Genomic DNA, 16,931 nt, shown 5'->3' on the forward strand with positions numbered 1-16,931 from the left:
TTGAGCACAAATCCATTTTATAGTGTTTTTTTTTTTTTTTTTTTTTTGGTGCCATTATTAATTTTTTTACATCGTTCTACCTTGAGGTTATCTGTTTTGGTAACAAAAAAAAATGACACAGTTACCTGGATCATTCAAAATCAATGTTGATGTGGACATTCGAAACATTTTTTTTCTTTCATTCATTCATTCATTTCTTGTCAATTTTGATTATGATTTCACCAATGCATTTATCCGAGTTATTTACCTGAATATAAATATAGTGTATTGGTTTTCAATTAATCTGTTTTTGTTTATTTCTTTGCTTACATCCATTTTTTTTCGATAATGTTGTCCATTCGAATCGGTGTTGGATTAATCATTGATTGATAATAAATTAATGATCAAAATTAATGATTCGCTTTGGTCATTTGACTTTTTTTTTACCCATTTATGATTATTATGGCCGAAATCTGATTCTTCATTAATTTACTTTTGTCGTGTTATGTTGTGTTGTGTTTTGTTGAAATCCAGTCTTTGAAAGATTTATTATCTTAGTTTGATTTTCGTATTTCAAAATTGCTCAGTGACATTCGTTTAATTTAATTTATTGTTATTGCATTTTAAAAATGGATGTATACATTTCTTTCTGATGTGTTTTTTTTTTGTTGACTGGATAGATTTATGATTTTAAATATCATATTTATGATGATAATGATGATGTGCAATCCAATTCTATGGTACATCATCATTTTTATATGTTCCTCAACTGCGGCTATCGTTAATGGTTGAAGTATGCGTTTTTCTACCTTGTTTTTTTTCATCATTATCATCAATGATTCACGTTTATTATTTGTGGTCATCTGGAACATATCTTTCGATCATTTGATATCTTGTTTTTTTTATATTTATTGAAAATCATAAACTTTTATATATCCATAGTGGATTCAAGGCAGTGGTGGTTGTATCAATTTGGATCCAATTATTTTTTTGATTTTTTTTCACCATTCATCACATTCATTCATTTTTTTTTCTTTTGAATTATTCAAGCATAAGTTTAATTAAAATAAAAAAAATAAAATTTTTTCCACACTGCGTGTATATGATGATGATTTTTTTTCGGGTTCATTGTGATGTCACCTCGATTCTGATTCTAAATACAGTGTCTCAGTGTGTGTGTATTATAGCGACAAAAAAAATTGACGTACTGGAAAATATGTCGTGTCACATATGTGTGAGTGTGTGTGTGTGTGTGTATGTGCAACCTTTCCTGTGTGTGTGTGTATGTGTTCACTTCATTGTCTTTGTCATTTTTTTTTCGATGAAATAGAATAGATACCGATAACAATAATTCTTCTCAATAAGAGAGAGAGAGAGAGAGAGAGAGAGAGAGAGAGATAGAAAAAACACTGGATAAAATTATGAAATTCTCGTTTCATAATATATTTGAAATCGAAAATCTCAGCTCTATGGATTTTCTTTTTCGAAACGACAATCTGGTTCAACGTTTTGATTGTTTCCATCAAATATTCTCACTGTTTCTCTCATCACACACACACACACACACACACTCAATTCTTTGCCTTGTTATTGTTTATCAATGTTGACAAACAACATCGAAAACGACGACCCGGTGTGCATCGATGCATGAATTCCATTGAGACATTTTTTCATAGGCATTTTTTTTCGATGATTTCAGCATCATCCTTCTTACTACTACTATTGGCTTTGAAATCATCCATTTCCTCACATTCGCATTTTCACTATTTCAATTCAATTCGTATTTAATACACACACTCATACACACACAGCTGAAAAGAAAAAACATGTGATAATAGTCAATGAATGTGTGTTATTTGATACAGATGGATTGTTTGAAAATTAAATTTTAAATTCCAAAAGAAAAAAAAAATGACAACAATAAATAAATAGAGATAACGACAATGGAAATCTAATAATAATTCTTGTGTATGTGATGTGTACTGAGAGAGAGAGGCTGAAAAGATTACCCATACATCTTGTCAACGGACATCCTAATCATCATCATCATCATCAATGGTCATTTTGCAGTTGACAAATAAATAAAATCTTGCCATCATCAAATGTAATGTGTGTGTTTGTGTGATGATGATAATGATGATGATGGTCAAACTCTTTTTTTTATATTTGGGATTGACTTGAATAATGCTAATCTATTAGTGAAAAATTTTAATTTCAATTTTTTCCTGATAATATTCTGGTGAAAAAAAAAGAATTCCCATTCTTTCCATTATGATAATAATAATGAAGGAAACAGAATTATGACACGAGACAAAGAATCAAAGCAGGTCTTTCAATTCAATTCAATTCTATTCAATGAATAGAATGATATGATAATCGGGCAAGAATATGGAAGGAGCCAAGGAGAAACAAAAAATGAAAGAAAAAGAAAAAGTTTTTCCATTCATGTTGAGATAAACCCTAATTAGTTGTGTCGTTTGCATCATTTGCATCAATTGCATAAAAAAATACTGCTGCTGCTGCTACTACTACGCACACACCTAATCATAGAACACCGTTTTTTTCATCTTTTTTTTATTCTTACTCAAGTGAATCTTTCGAAAAAGGGAAATTTTTTTAATTAAGTTGAACTTTCGATGAAAAATATGGCCAAAATAAAAAAAAATTTACGACAATGAAAAACTATCTATGCATAAACTCTGGCCAATCGGTTCAACTTTTTTTTTTTCTCTGTTCTCTATTCTCATTTCTATTAGCATTCAAAATTATAAGAAAATTGAAGGCACAAAAGTCAATTTAAATTTTTTTTTTCACCATTTTTATGAGTCTCAACATATATATATAAACCAAGAAAGAAAAAAATTATTAATAAAGTCAAGTTTTTCAAGTTTTTTTCCTTGCTCAAATGGTCGTTTTTTTATTATTATTATTCAGTTTGAGAATAGAAACGAAAATGATAATTTCAAATGCAAAATGATGATGAAAAGTTTTTCAATTTCGTTTTTTTTCTCTTTCTCTCTCCATATTTTCAATTGTATGTAGATCTTTGGGAATTGTTGAAGAAAAAACACCAAACAAATAAACACAGGAATCGATTGATTAAATCTGTCAATCAATCGATGTCAAAAATCTAAATGAAATCAATTCATTTAGATTTGTGGTTTTTTCTTTTTTATTTGTTCATTGTGTTGGTTGTTGCAGTAGGAGCACAAGTGAAAATAATTTCCGTTTTTAATTTAAATATTTTTTTTCTCGGTTTCCTGTGTGTCCATTGAATGTTAACCGAAATCCGATAATTTGTGATTGACCATGATTGATGTTGACGATGATGATGATGATGATTGAAAATTGATTCATTTTGATTGGTAGTTTAAGATAAGAATTTTTGACTGTTAATTTTTCGGCTGAAATGATTTTGCAAATCTGATTAGTTTTTTATCATAATAAATTTATAGATAAAAATTGAAAAAGGAAATTGAAATTTTTTTTATAATGTTAGACAATAAATTTGTTTTTGTTCTTTTTTTTTAAAAAAAAAACATTATCATCTCAACCAGTCAACGTAGTCAATGGCCGGAAACCAGCCAGCCAGGCTTTCGTTGATCCACACCTAACGTTTTTTTTTATCAAAATAAAATAGAAAATAAAAAAAAGTAATAATCCTATATATATGCCTGTTACGTATATGTCGAAAGGGTTTAATTTTTTTTTCTCCAAAAAGTTTCCCTTACACACATACACACCAACATTGCTAGGTTAATTTATGTGTGAGTGTGTGTGATACATTTATGAATTTTTTTTTCTCCTTCTAGCTACAATGATGGTGTTAACTCATCATCATTGGCCAAACCTTACAATGTCAAACAAACAAAGGCTAACTTATGGCTTCGAATAAAACAAAAACCAAAATAAAATTCTTAGCCAATAAATTTTAAACCCCTTTTTTCAATCCATTCATTCATTTTCAAATGAATAAATGTTTTGTTTATTTGCCTGGTTCATCATCTTGGGTCCAATTTGAGTTTTTTTTTCTTTGCAACAAAAAAAAACTATAGCTATAGAGATTATATATTAAAAACCGTTTTTCTTCATCTGATTAAGGCAACAAAAAAAAACAAGAAAAAAAACAAACGAACGAACAAAAATTGTGCCAATAAATTCAAATTTTATAGCCATTCATTCATTCATTCATTCAGTGTCAAGCTTTATCGTCGTATTCGTATGTTGATATGAAATTATAACGACAACAAACGAGGCGTAATATACCATATATACCACATTTGTTTGTTATTTTCCAGAAACGGTTGCACACAATCAGAATGAAAAAAAGATTTTTAGAGTTTTCAAACATCGATCGTTTGTTTTTTTCGTTGTTGTTGTTGTTTTTTGTTGTTGTTATTCCCTAATAGTTTTGTAAATAATTTATGGATATTATTATTATTATTGCAAATTTGGGATTCATTTTAATCATTCATGTCATCCAAAAATCAGAAATAAAAAAATGAGAAAAAATGTTTTTTTTTTTATTTCTGGCTCAAAACTAAGCTTTTGTGAAAATCGATTGTATTTATTTAGTGCAAGCAAAAAAAAAAATGCAGGCCCAGTTTTGTTTTTGCACGAACCCAATGTTTACACGCGTTTTTTTTTTTTTTTTGGTGGGTACAATCTTGGAACACACTTTGACGATGACTCATTGTGTGTGTGTGTGTATCGTTTTTATGATGATGATGAGGACAATCCCTCGATTATTCATTTCATTACAGATTCTTTTATTGAAATACGATTTTTTTTTCTTTCCGTTTGTTTGTAAGAAAATTTTCATCATCTAATGATGATGATGATGATGACGAACCCAAAATCAAACAATAAATAGATTAAGTTGTCTCATTATCCATATTTCTGGCTAGGATTTGTTTGGTTGTTTATACAAGTTCTTAGAAATTTTTTTTCATTGCGTGTCAGCGAAAATAATGACCAAACGAATTTTCATTTCATTCATTTAAATTGCATATGTCATCTACATATGATTGGCCATGTTCGATGTTTGAAAATTTGTAAAACTGGGAAATTGGAAAAAATTTTTTTAATTATGTTTCCGCTTGAATTCAAATTTCAGGATGATTATCGAAATTTTTCGTTTTGTTTTCCTTCGTTTTGGATTTTCATTGAACATTTATTATTCCCATAAACAACAAAGTAGTAGTAGTGGTGGTGATTATTATCTCTTTTTTTTTGTTGTTGTTGTTGTTGTTGTTGTTATTCTGGTGAACAAGAGGATTTTCGTCCATTTTTTTTTCTTTTTGTTTTCATTCATTACAAATGCAAAATTTATACAGTCCATCGATACACACAAATAGTTTGATAATCCCTATTGCCATGTTGTATTTGATGGTCATTGGATGATAAGCACAAGTTTGAATTTGTAAAAAAAAAAGTTTTTCCATTGATCAGTATTTTTGTTTTTCTTCAGAATATTCTAATCGACTTACGAATCTATATAAGTTCCAAAGTTGTTGTTGTTGTTGTTGTTGTTTTTCATTTGGAAAATGGTCGAATTTTTTTTTTTGTTTTGACTGGAATTCTTTGGCCACACACACACACACAGACAAACAATGCATTGATCCATTGTTGTCGTATTATTTCCATTATAATTCCATTATAAACATGAAAGAATTTTTAATTTGATCTTGTATCCACGTTTTTTTCAATACACAAACAAAAACATTACTGAATGAATTTGATTTTGATTTGAATTTTTTTTCTTTCTTTCTTTCTCTCTCTCTCTCTCTCTCTCTCTCTCTCTCGATTCTTTGTTGTTGTTATTGTTGTTAACGTGATTGTTTTTCAACTCAATGACATGAGTTTCAGTACATTTATTATTTAGTTTAATAATGAACACACAGCAACACACACATTGTGACATTGAAAACCATATAAACCATCATCATCATTGATCTACTTATCTCATTCAGTTTTTCATTTTCATTCTCAATGAATTTTTGACAAGCATTGTTTTGGTCATAAACAAATGCTGATGATCATCATGATGATCATCATGATGGTTGCTAACTCATGATGGTTGCTAACGCGTGTATAAATGGGGAAGAAAACAAAATTCTTGCTATTTCTAAAATTCCTTATTTCGTCGATGATTTTTTCTCCTTTTTTTTGACAAACTTCTTTGCATTCCATGATTTCGTTTGATTCATCATCATCATTCGAACATCACACAATTCAAATGTATGGTTCAATGAATTTTCAATGAAAAACCATTTATATTTATTTATTTTGGATCGAAATTGTGATAAAAAAACAAATTTTTTTTTTTTGCAAATACAGAAACCAATTGAAGCAAAAGAGAGATTGTGAGAGAGAGAAACAAAAATCATTTTTCTTCTTATTTTTTTTTTTGGCTTCTCAAATATCTGCATTCGTAAGGATTCTTTTCCGGATTTTTTTTGTTGTTGTTGTTGCTAGCAATTTGCTGACAAGGCGTCGAGTGGTTTTTTTTTCCTTTGGTTCATTCTGTAATTCCAAATACAGAATTTTCAAATGGTTATTTTAGAGATTGAAAATCTAATGTTTCAATTTCAATCGAATCATTCATTTTGAATTCTTTATTCTGTTAAGTGTGTGTGTGTGTAGTAGTAGTAGTAGTGTATTTTTGTCTTCATAGTGTCAGTGAAATATGCAAAAAAAAAGAAAAGAAGAAGAAAAATTAGCAAAATATGCAAATTCTTTTCTTTTTCGCGCTCTAAAATATCGAGTTAGTCGCGTGCTTGTCAATCAAATTCACTTATGATGATGATGATGATGATCAACAACAACAAAAAGGAAAAATCCAATTCCTATTATACAGTCTATTTCACATTTTTTAATGATAATTTCATGTCATTCAAATGGCTGAAATTTTTTTTATTTTTCTACTGCATAGGTGTGAATGTAAAGATGTAAAGATGATAAGGAAAATTTCCCGAGAAAAAAAACAGGCATTCAGTCATTTCGGAAAGTTTTTTTTTTACTCTCAAATTTCTCGTTTTTTGTTTTATATATCACGTTCAATTTGTTCAAAATTTTTAATTGTTCATTTGGGCCATGGTAATAATAAAAAAAAGTTGGTAATAACAATAATTTATCACATCAATGATTCATCGTCATCATCGATGGTCCAAATAGAATTTTTTTTTTTTTTTTTTGAAAAATTTTCATTATTAACCAATGAGAAAAAATTGACCTTTGAAATGTAAGAATCATGTGTGCATTAAAAGTGTGTGAGTCATGCAGATCCGAACATTATTTGATTTCGGGTCCACTATTCATCATCATCATCATCATCGTAGTTAACAGTCAGAAACGAGAAAAAAAAACGAATAACCGGCTCAATTGAACCGAAAAGAAAAATTGCTTACCATTGGAAAACTAATTTGAATTACTAGCTCTCTTCAGTATAACGTTTTATGTGTATGTTTGGCTCGTCCGTTCGGGTATCATACTGTAATAAAAATAGGCAATTTGGCACGTACCACGTGTTTTTTTTTTTGCATCAATAATAATAATATAAATAAAGTTACCGTGCTGTGAAAACGAACACACACACGCATTTCATAATTTATGTCAGTTGACTCATCATCATCATCATTGTGAAAGGAAAAAAAATTGGATCAAATTGCCTAAAATAAAACACAATTAAATTCAATGGTCGTTTCAGAATCGGTTTTTGTTGTTGTTGTTGTTGCTGCTGCTGCTGCTGTTATTTCAATTTCCACATTTCCACACACACACAAACACAGTTCATCACTTTCATTATTTGACATGAATCGAATCAAATTCATGTCGGAATTTATTTTTTTATTTTTCGTTTGTTTTTCATCACTGATAATTTGCAATCTGGGTCCACTTTTTTTTCTTGATAAATCATTCATGTCATAATAATATTCAATGATGACTGATGTCAAATCAGATTACACAAAATTTTCATCATCATATACTAAATAGTTGTGTGTGTGTGTGTGTGTGTGTGTGTCTGTATGTGTGCTGTTTCATTTGGTATATCCAGTCATTCACTTGGTCATTAGAGTTAATTTTTGCATGATTATGATTGACATTCATTTATATACAATGAAAATAAATCTGATGATGATGATGATGATAAGTCTTTCTGTTTATTGAAAATGTTTATTCATGATGACTCAGAATTTCTATTCCAAATGGAATAATTAAAATTCGTATTGGTGAATGAAAACGTGGAAAAAAAACATTGAGAATTTCGTTCCATTGAATTTGGTATATACTAATAATACACTTATAGTTGTCGAATTTGTTCTTTGACGATTTTGTATGGATTCTAATTGATTCTTTTGGAATGGAAAATTCAATGACATCATCATCGTCATTTCTGTTGTTGTTGTCGTTTATTTGCCAGAAAAAAAAATCCACTTGTTCTTCACCAATAATGCATTGAGTGATGGAATCATAATCGAACCAAAAAAAAAAAAAAATCCAAATCCGGTGGATCACAAACATACACTCACACACACACTTGCACAAAAATTAGCTCATTCAATCGATTAATAAATGTTTTAATGACACACGCCTTGTTGTCGACAATTCATTGGAATCGGATTCACGTGTCTCACTATATTTCTGTCATCAATGTATATATTTCGATGATGATTTGTGAACAGTAACAACAACAACAACAACAACTGAATCTGGACTAAACCAAATATATCTGGATATCTGTTTGGACAAAGATAAAACTACGAATCTATGTGAATCTATTGAGCTGGTAAAAAAAAATTGAATCGAATCGATTCATAAAGCAATTGAACATCTATCTATTCTGTATTTATTTCCACTACAAATATTTTTCGCTCATCATCATTGACCTTAATCGAATTCTGTATTCGTGAATGTAACCGAAACAACAACAACAAAAAAAATGCAGCTGCTATTATGACACATGTGATGGTTACATTTGTCAAAAAAATTCTTGTTTGATGATCACAACAATTTCATTTTTCTTGCCTCGAGCTTTTTTTTGCAATTCAAATCTTCATTAGCATAATCTTTCATTTCATTTTTTGTTGTTGTTGTTGTTGTTGTTGTTTGGATTCAAGGATCGATCCAAATTGTACAATTGCTGATGGTGTGTGTGGGTGTGTTTTAATTCTTTTTTTGTTGTTGTTGCAATAATAATCGTTTGGCATGATCAACCAAATAATAATTACAATTTGTTCTGTTCCTTTGTGTTAAAATAGGCGACAAACATTCGCAAGAAAAAAAAGATACACAAATAATTGTGAAATGTGGACTGAACCAAAACAAAACAAAAAAAAACATGAGACTAATAAATTGAAAATGATGAAAAACAAAACGATCTTGTCCTCTATCATCAAACTACTAATAATAATCTGACAGAAATGGTGGAAAGTATGGGGGGAGGAGATGAAGGTGATATTGGTTATATTCAATATACAACAACAACAACAACAACGAAAAAAAAGCCTTGAAGAAGAACTACAAGTGCAATCAAATAGATGATGATGATGATGATGACAAGTTTGTTACCGAAAATGAAAATCGAAATCTTGTTAAAAGACGACAAAACTACAGAGAGCGAGTGAGAATGAAACAAAACAAAAAAAAAATCTATAATATTAGAACACACACACACACACACACATCAAACAAACAAACAGAAAAAAAAATTGTTCCAAATCTATTTACCTTTTTTTATTCTAGAGAATTTTGGTTCATGTTTTTTTTTCGTCACAAAAAAAAAACACACACACATACACTAATCAAGCCAATTATCAGATAAAAATAGTGTGTGTGTGTGTGTGTATGTGTATGTGTAGTATTCTAGAGATTCTACAGTATTCAATATTTGGATATTTGTTGTCAAGTGGATCGAACAACAACAGCGACATATTGTGTGTCCATATATAAATTCATTATGAATGTTTACCTATTGAATGAATTCTCATTGGAAAATTTGACAAGAATAACAGAGCGCGAGAGAGAGAGAGAGAGAGAGCGAGAAATTCGTAGCAAATATTTACATTGAATGTATGATTGAAATAATGATAATGATGATGATGATGGAGGAAGAAAAAAAAATTTCCTTTTCATTCATTCATTCATTCATTTGTCGTGTAAAAACAATATTCACATGTTTGTTATTTGAATCAAGAAAAAACTGAAAAAAGTATCAAAATGAATCACTACTGATCAGTTCTGTTCTGTTTTTCAATTGATTTCGGATATGAATTCATGAAAAAAAAATTGTTCAATCAATTAGTGAATGTATGTATGTTGTTTGAAGCCTAGAAGCTATTTACTTTCATCATCATCATCATCAGGATGATGACAAAAAAAAATTTTTTTTTCCTTTGTAATTCTCGTTGTTTCTACTGTCGAGCTTCAAGCTATACAAAATGATGATCATCATCATCATCATCATCGGTAGAAGCAGCGATGGCAAGCATCCATTTCACTTCATTTTCAATTCTTGTTAAATAATATAAATTATTAATCATGATTCATTTATTTTTTTCAACAGTATTTCATGCTGATGATGTAATACTTTCACCACCGGAACCGGCCGATGTTGATGAAGCTGACCCGGAAGATATGGACGAAGATTTTGATTTGAATGATGATTTGTCCTAGTAAGTGTATTTTCACCATATTCTAGACGATTCTATGAGTTTAATTTTTGTTTTATTTTGTTCAAATATTATTATATAATATAAACAGTGATGATAATGAACATTCATCGACACCGCCAACGCCCAATATTTCGGAAAATGGTAATATAAACAAAAAAAAACAAAATAAATAAATACATAATAATGATATATAATCAATATTAATTTATCTCGTCATAGGTACACAATATTATCTACGTATAGAAAAACCATTGACAAATTTAACAAAAGAAAGTGGTGAAGATGTACGATTAAAATGTGAATTCAGTGGTATACCAAAATTAAAAGTATTTTGGTATAAAAATGAAGCACCAATTGAAATTGAACCAGGAAAGATAACAACAAAATCAACAAAAATACAACCAGATCGTATTAGGGCACGTTTGGTTATCAAACGTTTGGATACACATGATTCTGGCTATTATAAATGTGAAGCCACCAATGGTTTTATGACTATTGAATCGACCGGTGTATTAGTGGTGAAAACTTGTAAGTTTTTTTTTTACCTGAAAAAAATTGATTTTTTCTCTGATTTTTTTTCTTCCACACACACAAAAAAAATATAGATATTGTACATCAAAATAATAATCTGAATAATCCACAATTTTCATCATCCGATTCGATTATGGAATCCAGGTAGGTGTTGGTGGTGGTTAATGAATTTATGATTGATTGATTGCGCCTGCAATGACAATTAAGCAATAATTAAAGAATTTTAATAATAATAAAAATTCTGAATATTTAAAAACATAGATTAAAGTATATTAAGATTCAATGATTCTTTTCTTCTTAAACACGATGAACACTCTTCATTAGAATCACTCTCTTTATAGCCATGATTTTTTTTTCATATAAAAATTGTATTCGATAATGTTGTTAATTGCGTACTTTTCTAATCAATGATCTGAAAAGCTCAATGATAATCAAGATTAAATAAAAACAGAATGCAAACACAGTTTCAAATATATCCAAAAAATTATCAATATGCCACCATGGTTTTTGTTCATAATTTTTTATAATCAATTTTTTATCATTGCCATCAGCATTATTATCTGTTGTTGTTGTTGTTGTGTTGTTGGTGGATCTTCAATTTGACTTATGATAACAAAATCATCATATTCATCACTAAAATCCATTTCTTGGTAACGTTCAATATAACTTTTTTGTTGATCATTATTGTTTGTATCATTCAAATCATCATTCATTTCAATTGCAATATGATCAGCATCATTAGCAGCATTAGCAATAGCATTAACAGCAGTATCAGTAGTAGTAGAGTAGCAGCAACATCGGCATCAGTATCGACAATACTACGAGAAGCCATAATTGCACGTCCTTGAATAATAGTTTCAATATCACATTCACCATATTGATTAGTTAATTGTTCCATTAATTCATCATCAACTTCAATTTCATATTCAACATTAACATTGGTTACAGTTGTTGTAATAATACAATCATCATCAGTGGTTTCAACTGTTTTGCTTTTGGTGACAGAGACGGATTTTTTTTCTTCCATTATGATCGATTGATTGATTGGTTGATTGATTGATATGATTCAATAGTTTTTTATTATATAAGTAGAGAGTGAGTTTTTTTTTTGATGTGATAAGCAAAGTTGATTCCAAGTTGTGAACATTTTACACAATTTTATATGATTTATTCCTAAATTGTTTACATGTCAACAGTTTAAATTCATTGGATTAACATGAATGAACAAAATTGGATTAATGAACAATTTGAATCAAGAATATATTGTGAAATTATCGATTCTTATTGAATATTCTAATTGCCAAACATAATTATATATTGTTAACAGCTGTTATTCATTGGAATTTTCTGTTTTTTTTTTTTGGCTACTTTTTTCCATCTTTTTCTCGTTGACCTGATTAGGAAAAAAAAATTATGGTAACCCTAAATTAATTTTGTTCCAACAATCTTCGATGTTAAATTGGTTGCACAGAAAAATTAATTTCTTTCTCTCTCTCTCTCTCTCTTTTTTTACTGGATGATAATTGATAATTTTATACGGAATTTATGTATATGGAAATGATGGCTGGACACATCTTTCTTTGAGTTGTTTAATCCGATTTTGTTTTTTTGCTGCCTGTTCTGCCTTATCTTTTTTCTTTATCGACCAAAAGAAAAAAAAATTTTTCTATTTTTTTTTTCGTAAACACTTAATAAGTAAGCCTTTAGGGCTTTTTAATCCACTCATTTTATCCGGCTATGTGGATATCATCTTTTTTTTTCTCGATGTAAGAAAATGACTTTTTTTTCTCATCATATCATCTTGTTCGGCTAATTTATTTTGATGATGGAACCGAGATTATATGATAATCCCAAAAAAAAAAAAAAAAATTTACATCTTGGTTTTAACTTATATCAAATGCATGTGTAAATTTGTCGATCGAAAACAAACAAAAAACAAACACATATCGACCGGAAATCGATCGATGATTATATAAATCCAATAAATAGTGTTGTATTGATTGATTGATCGATCAAATTGTTTTTAATAGATAGAGATAATCACAATTTGATTGGATCAATATGAAACAAAAAAAAACCGCACATAAAACACAATTTTTGACACACTTTTTTTCAATGAACAATAATGATGATGTCTTGATGTTGTTTTAATTAATTAATTAATTAATTAATTGATTGAATTTTTAATTGAATTTTTTTTCAAAATTTATTGGCAAAAAAAATCACCAGAACCAGAATTGATAGTGCGAAGAAAAGATGTTTAATGCCAAATTCTTGTTGCCAAAACACATGGATATTTTATAACAAAATGTTTTCAGCAGCTCTACATATTAGTTTAGGTTAATATATGGTGTACAATTAATTTTCTCAATCATTTTTGGTCTTTTATTTTGGTTTTTTTTTTCGTTTAGTTCTTTTTGGTTTCCTTTTCCCATTTTTGTTTCATTATTTTCAAGCTGTCCATATAATAAATTTTCTACGATTAGATCCTTATTATTGTTGTTTGTTGTAGAGTTTTTGGTTTGTTTGTGTCTGTGGATAATTAAAATAGGTTTTTTTTATGTCTGTATAATGGTGGTGGTGGTGGTGATGTATTCGTTAGCTTTGACAACAAATGACGCCCGACCCAGAAAAACAGTACCGATTCATTTGGGATTTTACTACTATCCACCATCATTTTTTTTTCTTATATTTTCTTCAACATACACACCCGAACATTGAGCAATTCATTTTACTTTTTTTTTTTTTTTGGTTCTTTCTTGAAAATCAATCAGCAACATTTTTTTTTCGCTCTCGTCTTAATTCTGATTCAATTTTGTCCATTCAAATTGGTGACAATTGAAAATGGAAAATTTTCATCTTACAGCAAACAAAAAAAAACGGCACATAGAAATACATCATGGATTCTATTTTTGTCCATTTGAAATTCGTTGAATTCTATTAGATTTTCAATCACATGATGATGATGGTGGAAATTTTTTTTTTTTGACGCCCATTGTCAGCCTTGTTCCAAATTTTTATTTTTCATGAATTCATTTTAAAGATGATTTTTTAAAGTTGAAAATTTTTTTTTTGTTTCAGAAAAGAAGAAAAATGATTTCTCCGGAAATAACTTTATCTAACCATTGATCATTGACGATGAAGATGATGATGATGGTGATGGAATCTAATAATTGATACGATACGAATCGATGATTATTTCAATTTCGTTTTTCTCTTTCTCTTTCTCTTTTTCATTTTGATAGAAAAAAAAAAAATAACAGAAACAGAATGAGAACAAAAAAAATGGCAATTTATTCTGATGAACAGCAAAAAAAAAACGAATGAAATGCACTACAAAAATGGATGAAAAGTCAAATTGGGTGTTATTTTGAAATGATTTTCTTGATGATGATGATGATTATTATGGTAGTTATTAACACTTTTCTTTCCTTTTGAAGAATTCGATTTGTTGCTGCTGTTGTTCATAATTGACTTAATGATAACGTTTTGTTCAATAATAATTTTTTTTTTGCCTTTTTCGTTTCTAGATCATGTAATTTATTATCCTGTCTATCTAGCTATCATGATTATTATCATTTCTCAAAGATCATCATCATCATTAAAAGTGTTTTGTAAATGTAGAGTTATTTTTTATACACACACACACACAATTCTACAATTTATGATTGTCAATTGATCGAATCGATTTATCGTGTTGTGTACGTCTGTGTGTCTGTGTGTTTGTGTGTGCGTTTGTAGATTTTATTTCTTCAGTTTTATGAGTCGATTTCTTTTTTTTATTTAGTTTCATTGATTGATTATTCAAAATATCATTACATTCACCCATTCAATGATGTGATTTTTTTTCTCTGTGTGTGTGTGCCTATTTTTTTTTTGGTCCATTGTCCATTTTTGATTGTAAAATAAAATTTACATTTCATTCATTCAGGATTGTGACATGAATACATGAATGCGGTGGTCAATTTGGTTCGATTTTCAATTAAATGTTTAATGAAAATTTATTTATCGAACGAATTGACTATTTGAGTTGGATTTTTAGTTTTTCAATTTTGAAATTTGATTAAAAAAAACAGACATTTGAATATCAATCCATTTACATTTGTGTGTTTCATTGATTTTCAGTATTTGTTGTTGTTGTTGTTGTGTTGTTGTCATCTGGATTCCAAGGAAAAAGAGAATTTTTTTTTTTTTGGTTGCTCGGATTCCTATTCTTTTGATGATCCACCACCACCACCACCACCATTCATATGATGGTGGTGGTGGTGATTTGCCCATGGATTTTTTTTTTACTACGATACGATTCATTTAATACACACACACACACAGAATGAAGAAGAATCATAATAATAAAATGAAAACGGTATGAATTTTTTTTTTGTTCTGTGTGTATTCTGTATTGAAACCATGCATGTACGATGATGATGGAAAATGAACTTTTTTTTCATTCATTCATTCATTCACTTACAATTGAAACAACTGAAATGGAATGTCGTTTTTTTTTCTTTCTCTCTTCTTTGGCTTCATTGTTGTTGTTGTTGTTGTTGTTGTTGTTGAACTACAAATTGTAGCTACAACAATGTAAGCAATCATCATCATCATCATCATAATCATTGTCAATTATGAAGAGCTATATTCCTATTACTAGGTCCTAGGAACTGAAATTGTTTAGAAAAATGATTATGATTATTATGGATGCAATCACATACAATGTGACTTGGGCACACTAACTACTTCACTATGTGCAAAAAAATTCTTTTTGATTTTCGTGCCTGGATACAATCACCACTTGGAGAATGGATTCAGAATTTTTTCCACAGGATAAATAAATGTATGTGTATAGAGAGAGAGAGAGAGAGAGAGAGAGAGAGCGAGAGAATGAAAAAAAATCTCCAGAATCCATAATAAGAATGATATGACATGACTACTACTGGGTATATCATGATATCATGTTTGTTTGATATTTCAAATAAAACACACACAGTGTGTGTGTGTGTGTGTGTGTGTGTGTGTGTTATTTGATGCTTGTAATTTAAATAACAATAATATTCTGTAAATTCTCTCTCTCTTTCTCTTCGTTCTGTTTGAAATAAAAGTGGCACTTATTTACATCTGTGTACTCGTATTTGTTGTCGTTGTTGTTATTTGTTGTAATTTTTTTTTCTATATTTGCTTCACTTCATAGTTTTTTTTCTATCCATCCATCCATTCATTCATCCATCCATTTATTCATTGTTCAATCATTGAGAATTGACAACATCAATGGATTCTACGTAGCAGAATCCGTATTGTACAAGTAACAATTTGTTTCGAAAATTGAAAATTGTAATTTGAATCCATTTGATCCATATCCAAATCGATATTCGTAGTTCATATTGGTTTTTATATCAATCAAACTAAATGAATGAATGAATGAATGAATTGAATGATTTTTATAATCATCGAATATAATGAACGTTGATGATAAGCGATCATAATTTTATATATTACATTTATGGATCAAATGTGTGGCCCATTTCCATAATGTCTATTTTTTTGGTATTATTCGGTTATTAAATATTTATCATCATCATCATCATTGTTTGATTATCAAGACAAAAAAAAATGATAATGTTTTTCTGTGTTTGGATATAGTTTGATTGTTTTGTTTAGTTATATTTCCTATTATCCAATTCATTTTTTTTTCTTTATTCGATTCGTCTCGATTGTCTTCAATCAATCCATCCATCCATCCATACATACATACTA

The 16,931-nt window shown here is 28.9% G+C and overlaps 1 protein-coding gene across 1 annotated transcript in view; it reads left to right on the forward strand.

Moving 5' to 3' along the window:
• The window catches only part of LOC124490663 (tyrosine-protein kinase transmembrane receptor Ror), a 68,468-nt gene that overhangs the window by 32,567 nt on the left and 18,970 nt on the right, over positions 1 to 16,931 (forward strand). The window contains exons 2-5 of the mRNA XM_047053200.2: positions 10,544 to 10,652; positions 10,741 to 10,793; positions 10,872 to 11,180; positions 11,258 to 11,327. Of these exons, the coding sequence (XP_046909156.1) occupies positions 10,544 to 10,652; positions 10,741 to 10,793; positions 10,872 to 11,180; positions 11,258 to 11,327 (541 nt within the window). The remainder of the gene's footprint in view (positions 1 to 10,543; positions 10,653 to 10,740; positions 10,794 to 10,871; positions 11,181 to 11,257; positions 11,328 to 16,931) is intronic.

Source organism: Dermatophagoides farinae, chromosome 10 (assembly GCF_024713945.1).
Source record: "Dermatophagoides farinae isolate YC_2012a chromosome 10, ASM2471394v1, whole genome shotgun sequence".
NCBI lineage: Eukaryota > Metazoa > Arthropoda > Arachnida > Sarcoptiformes > Pyroglyphidae > Dermatophagoides > Dermatophagoides farinae.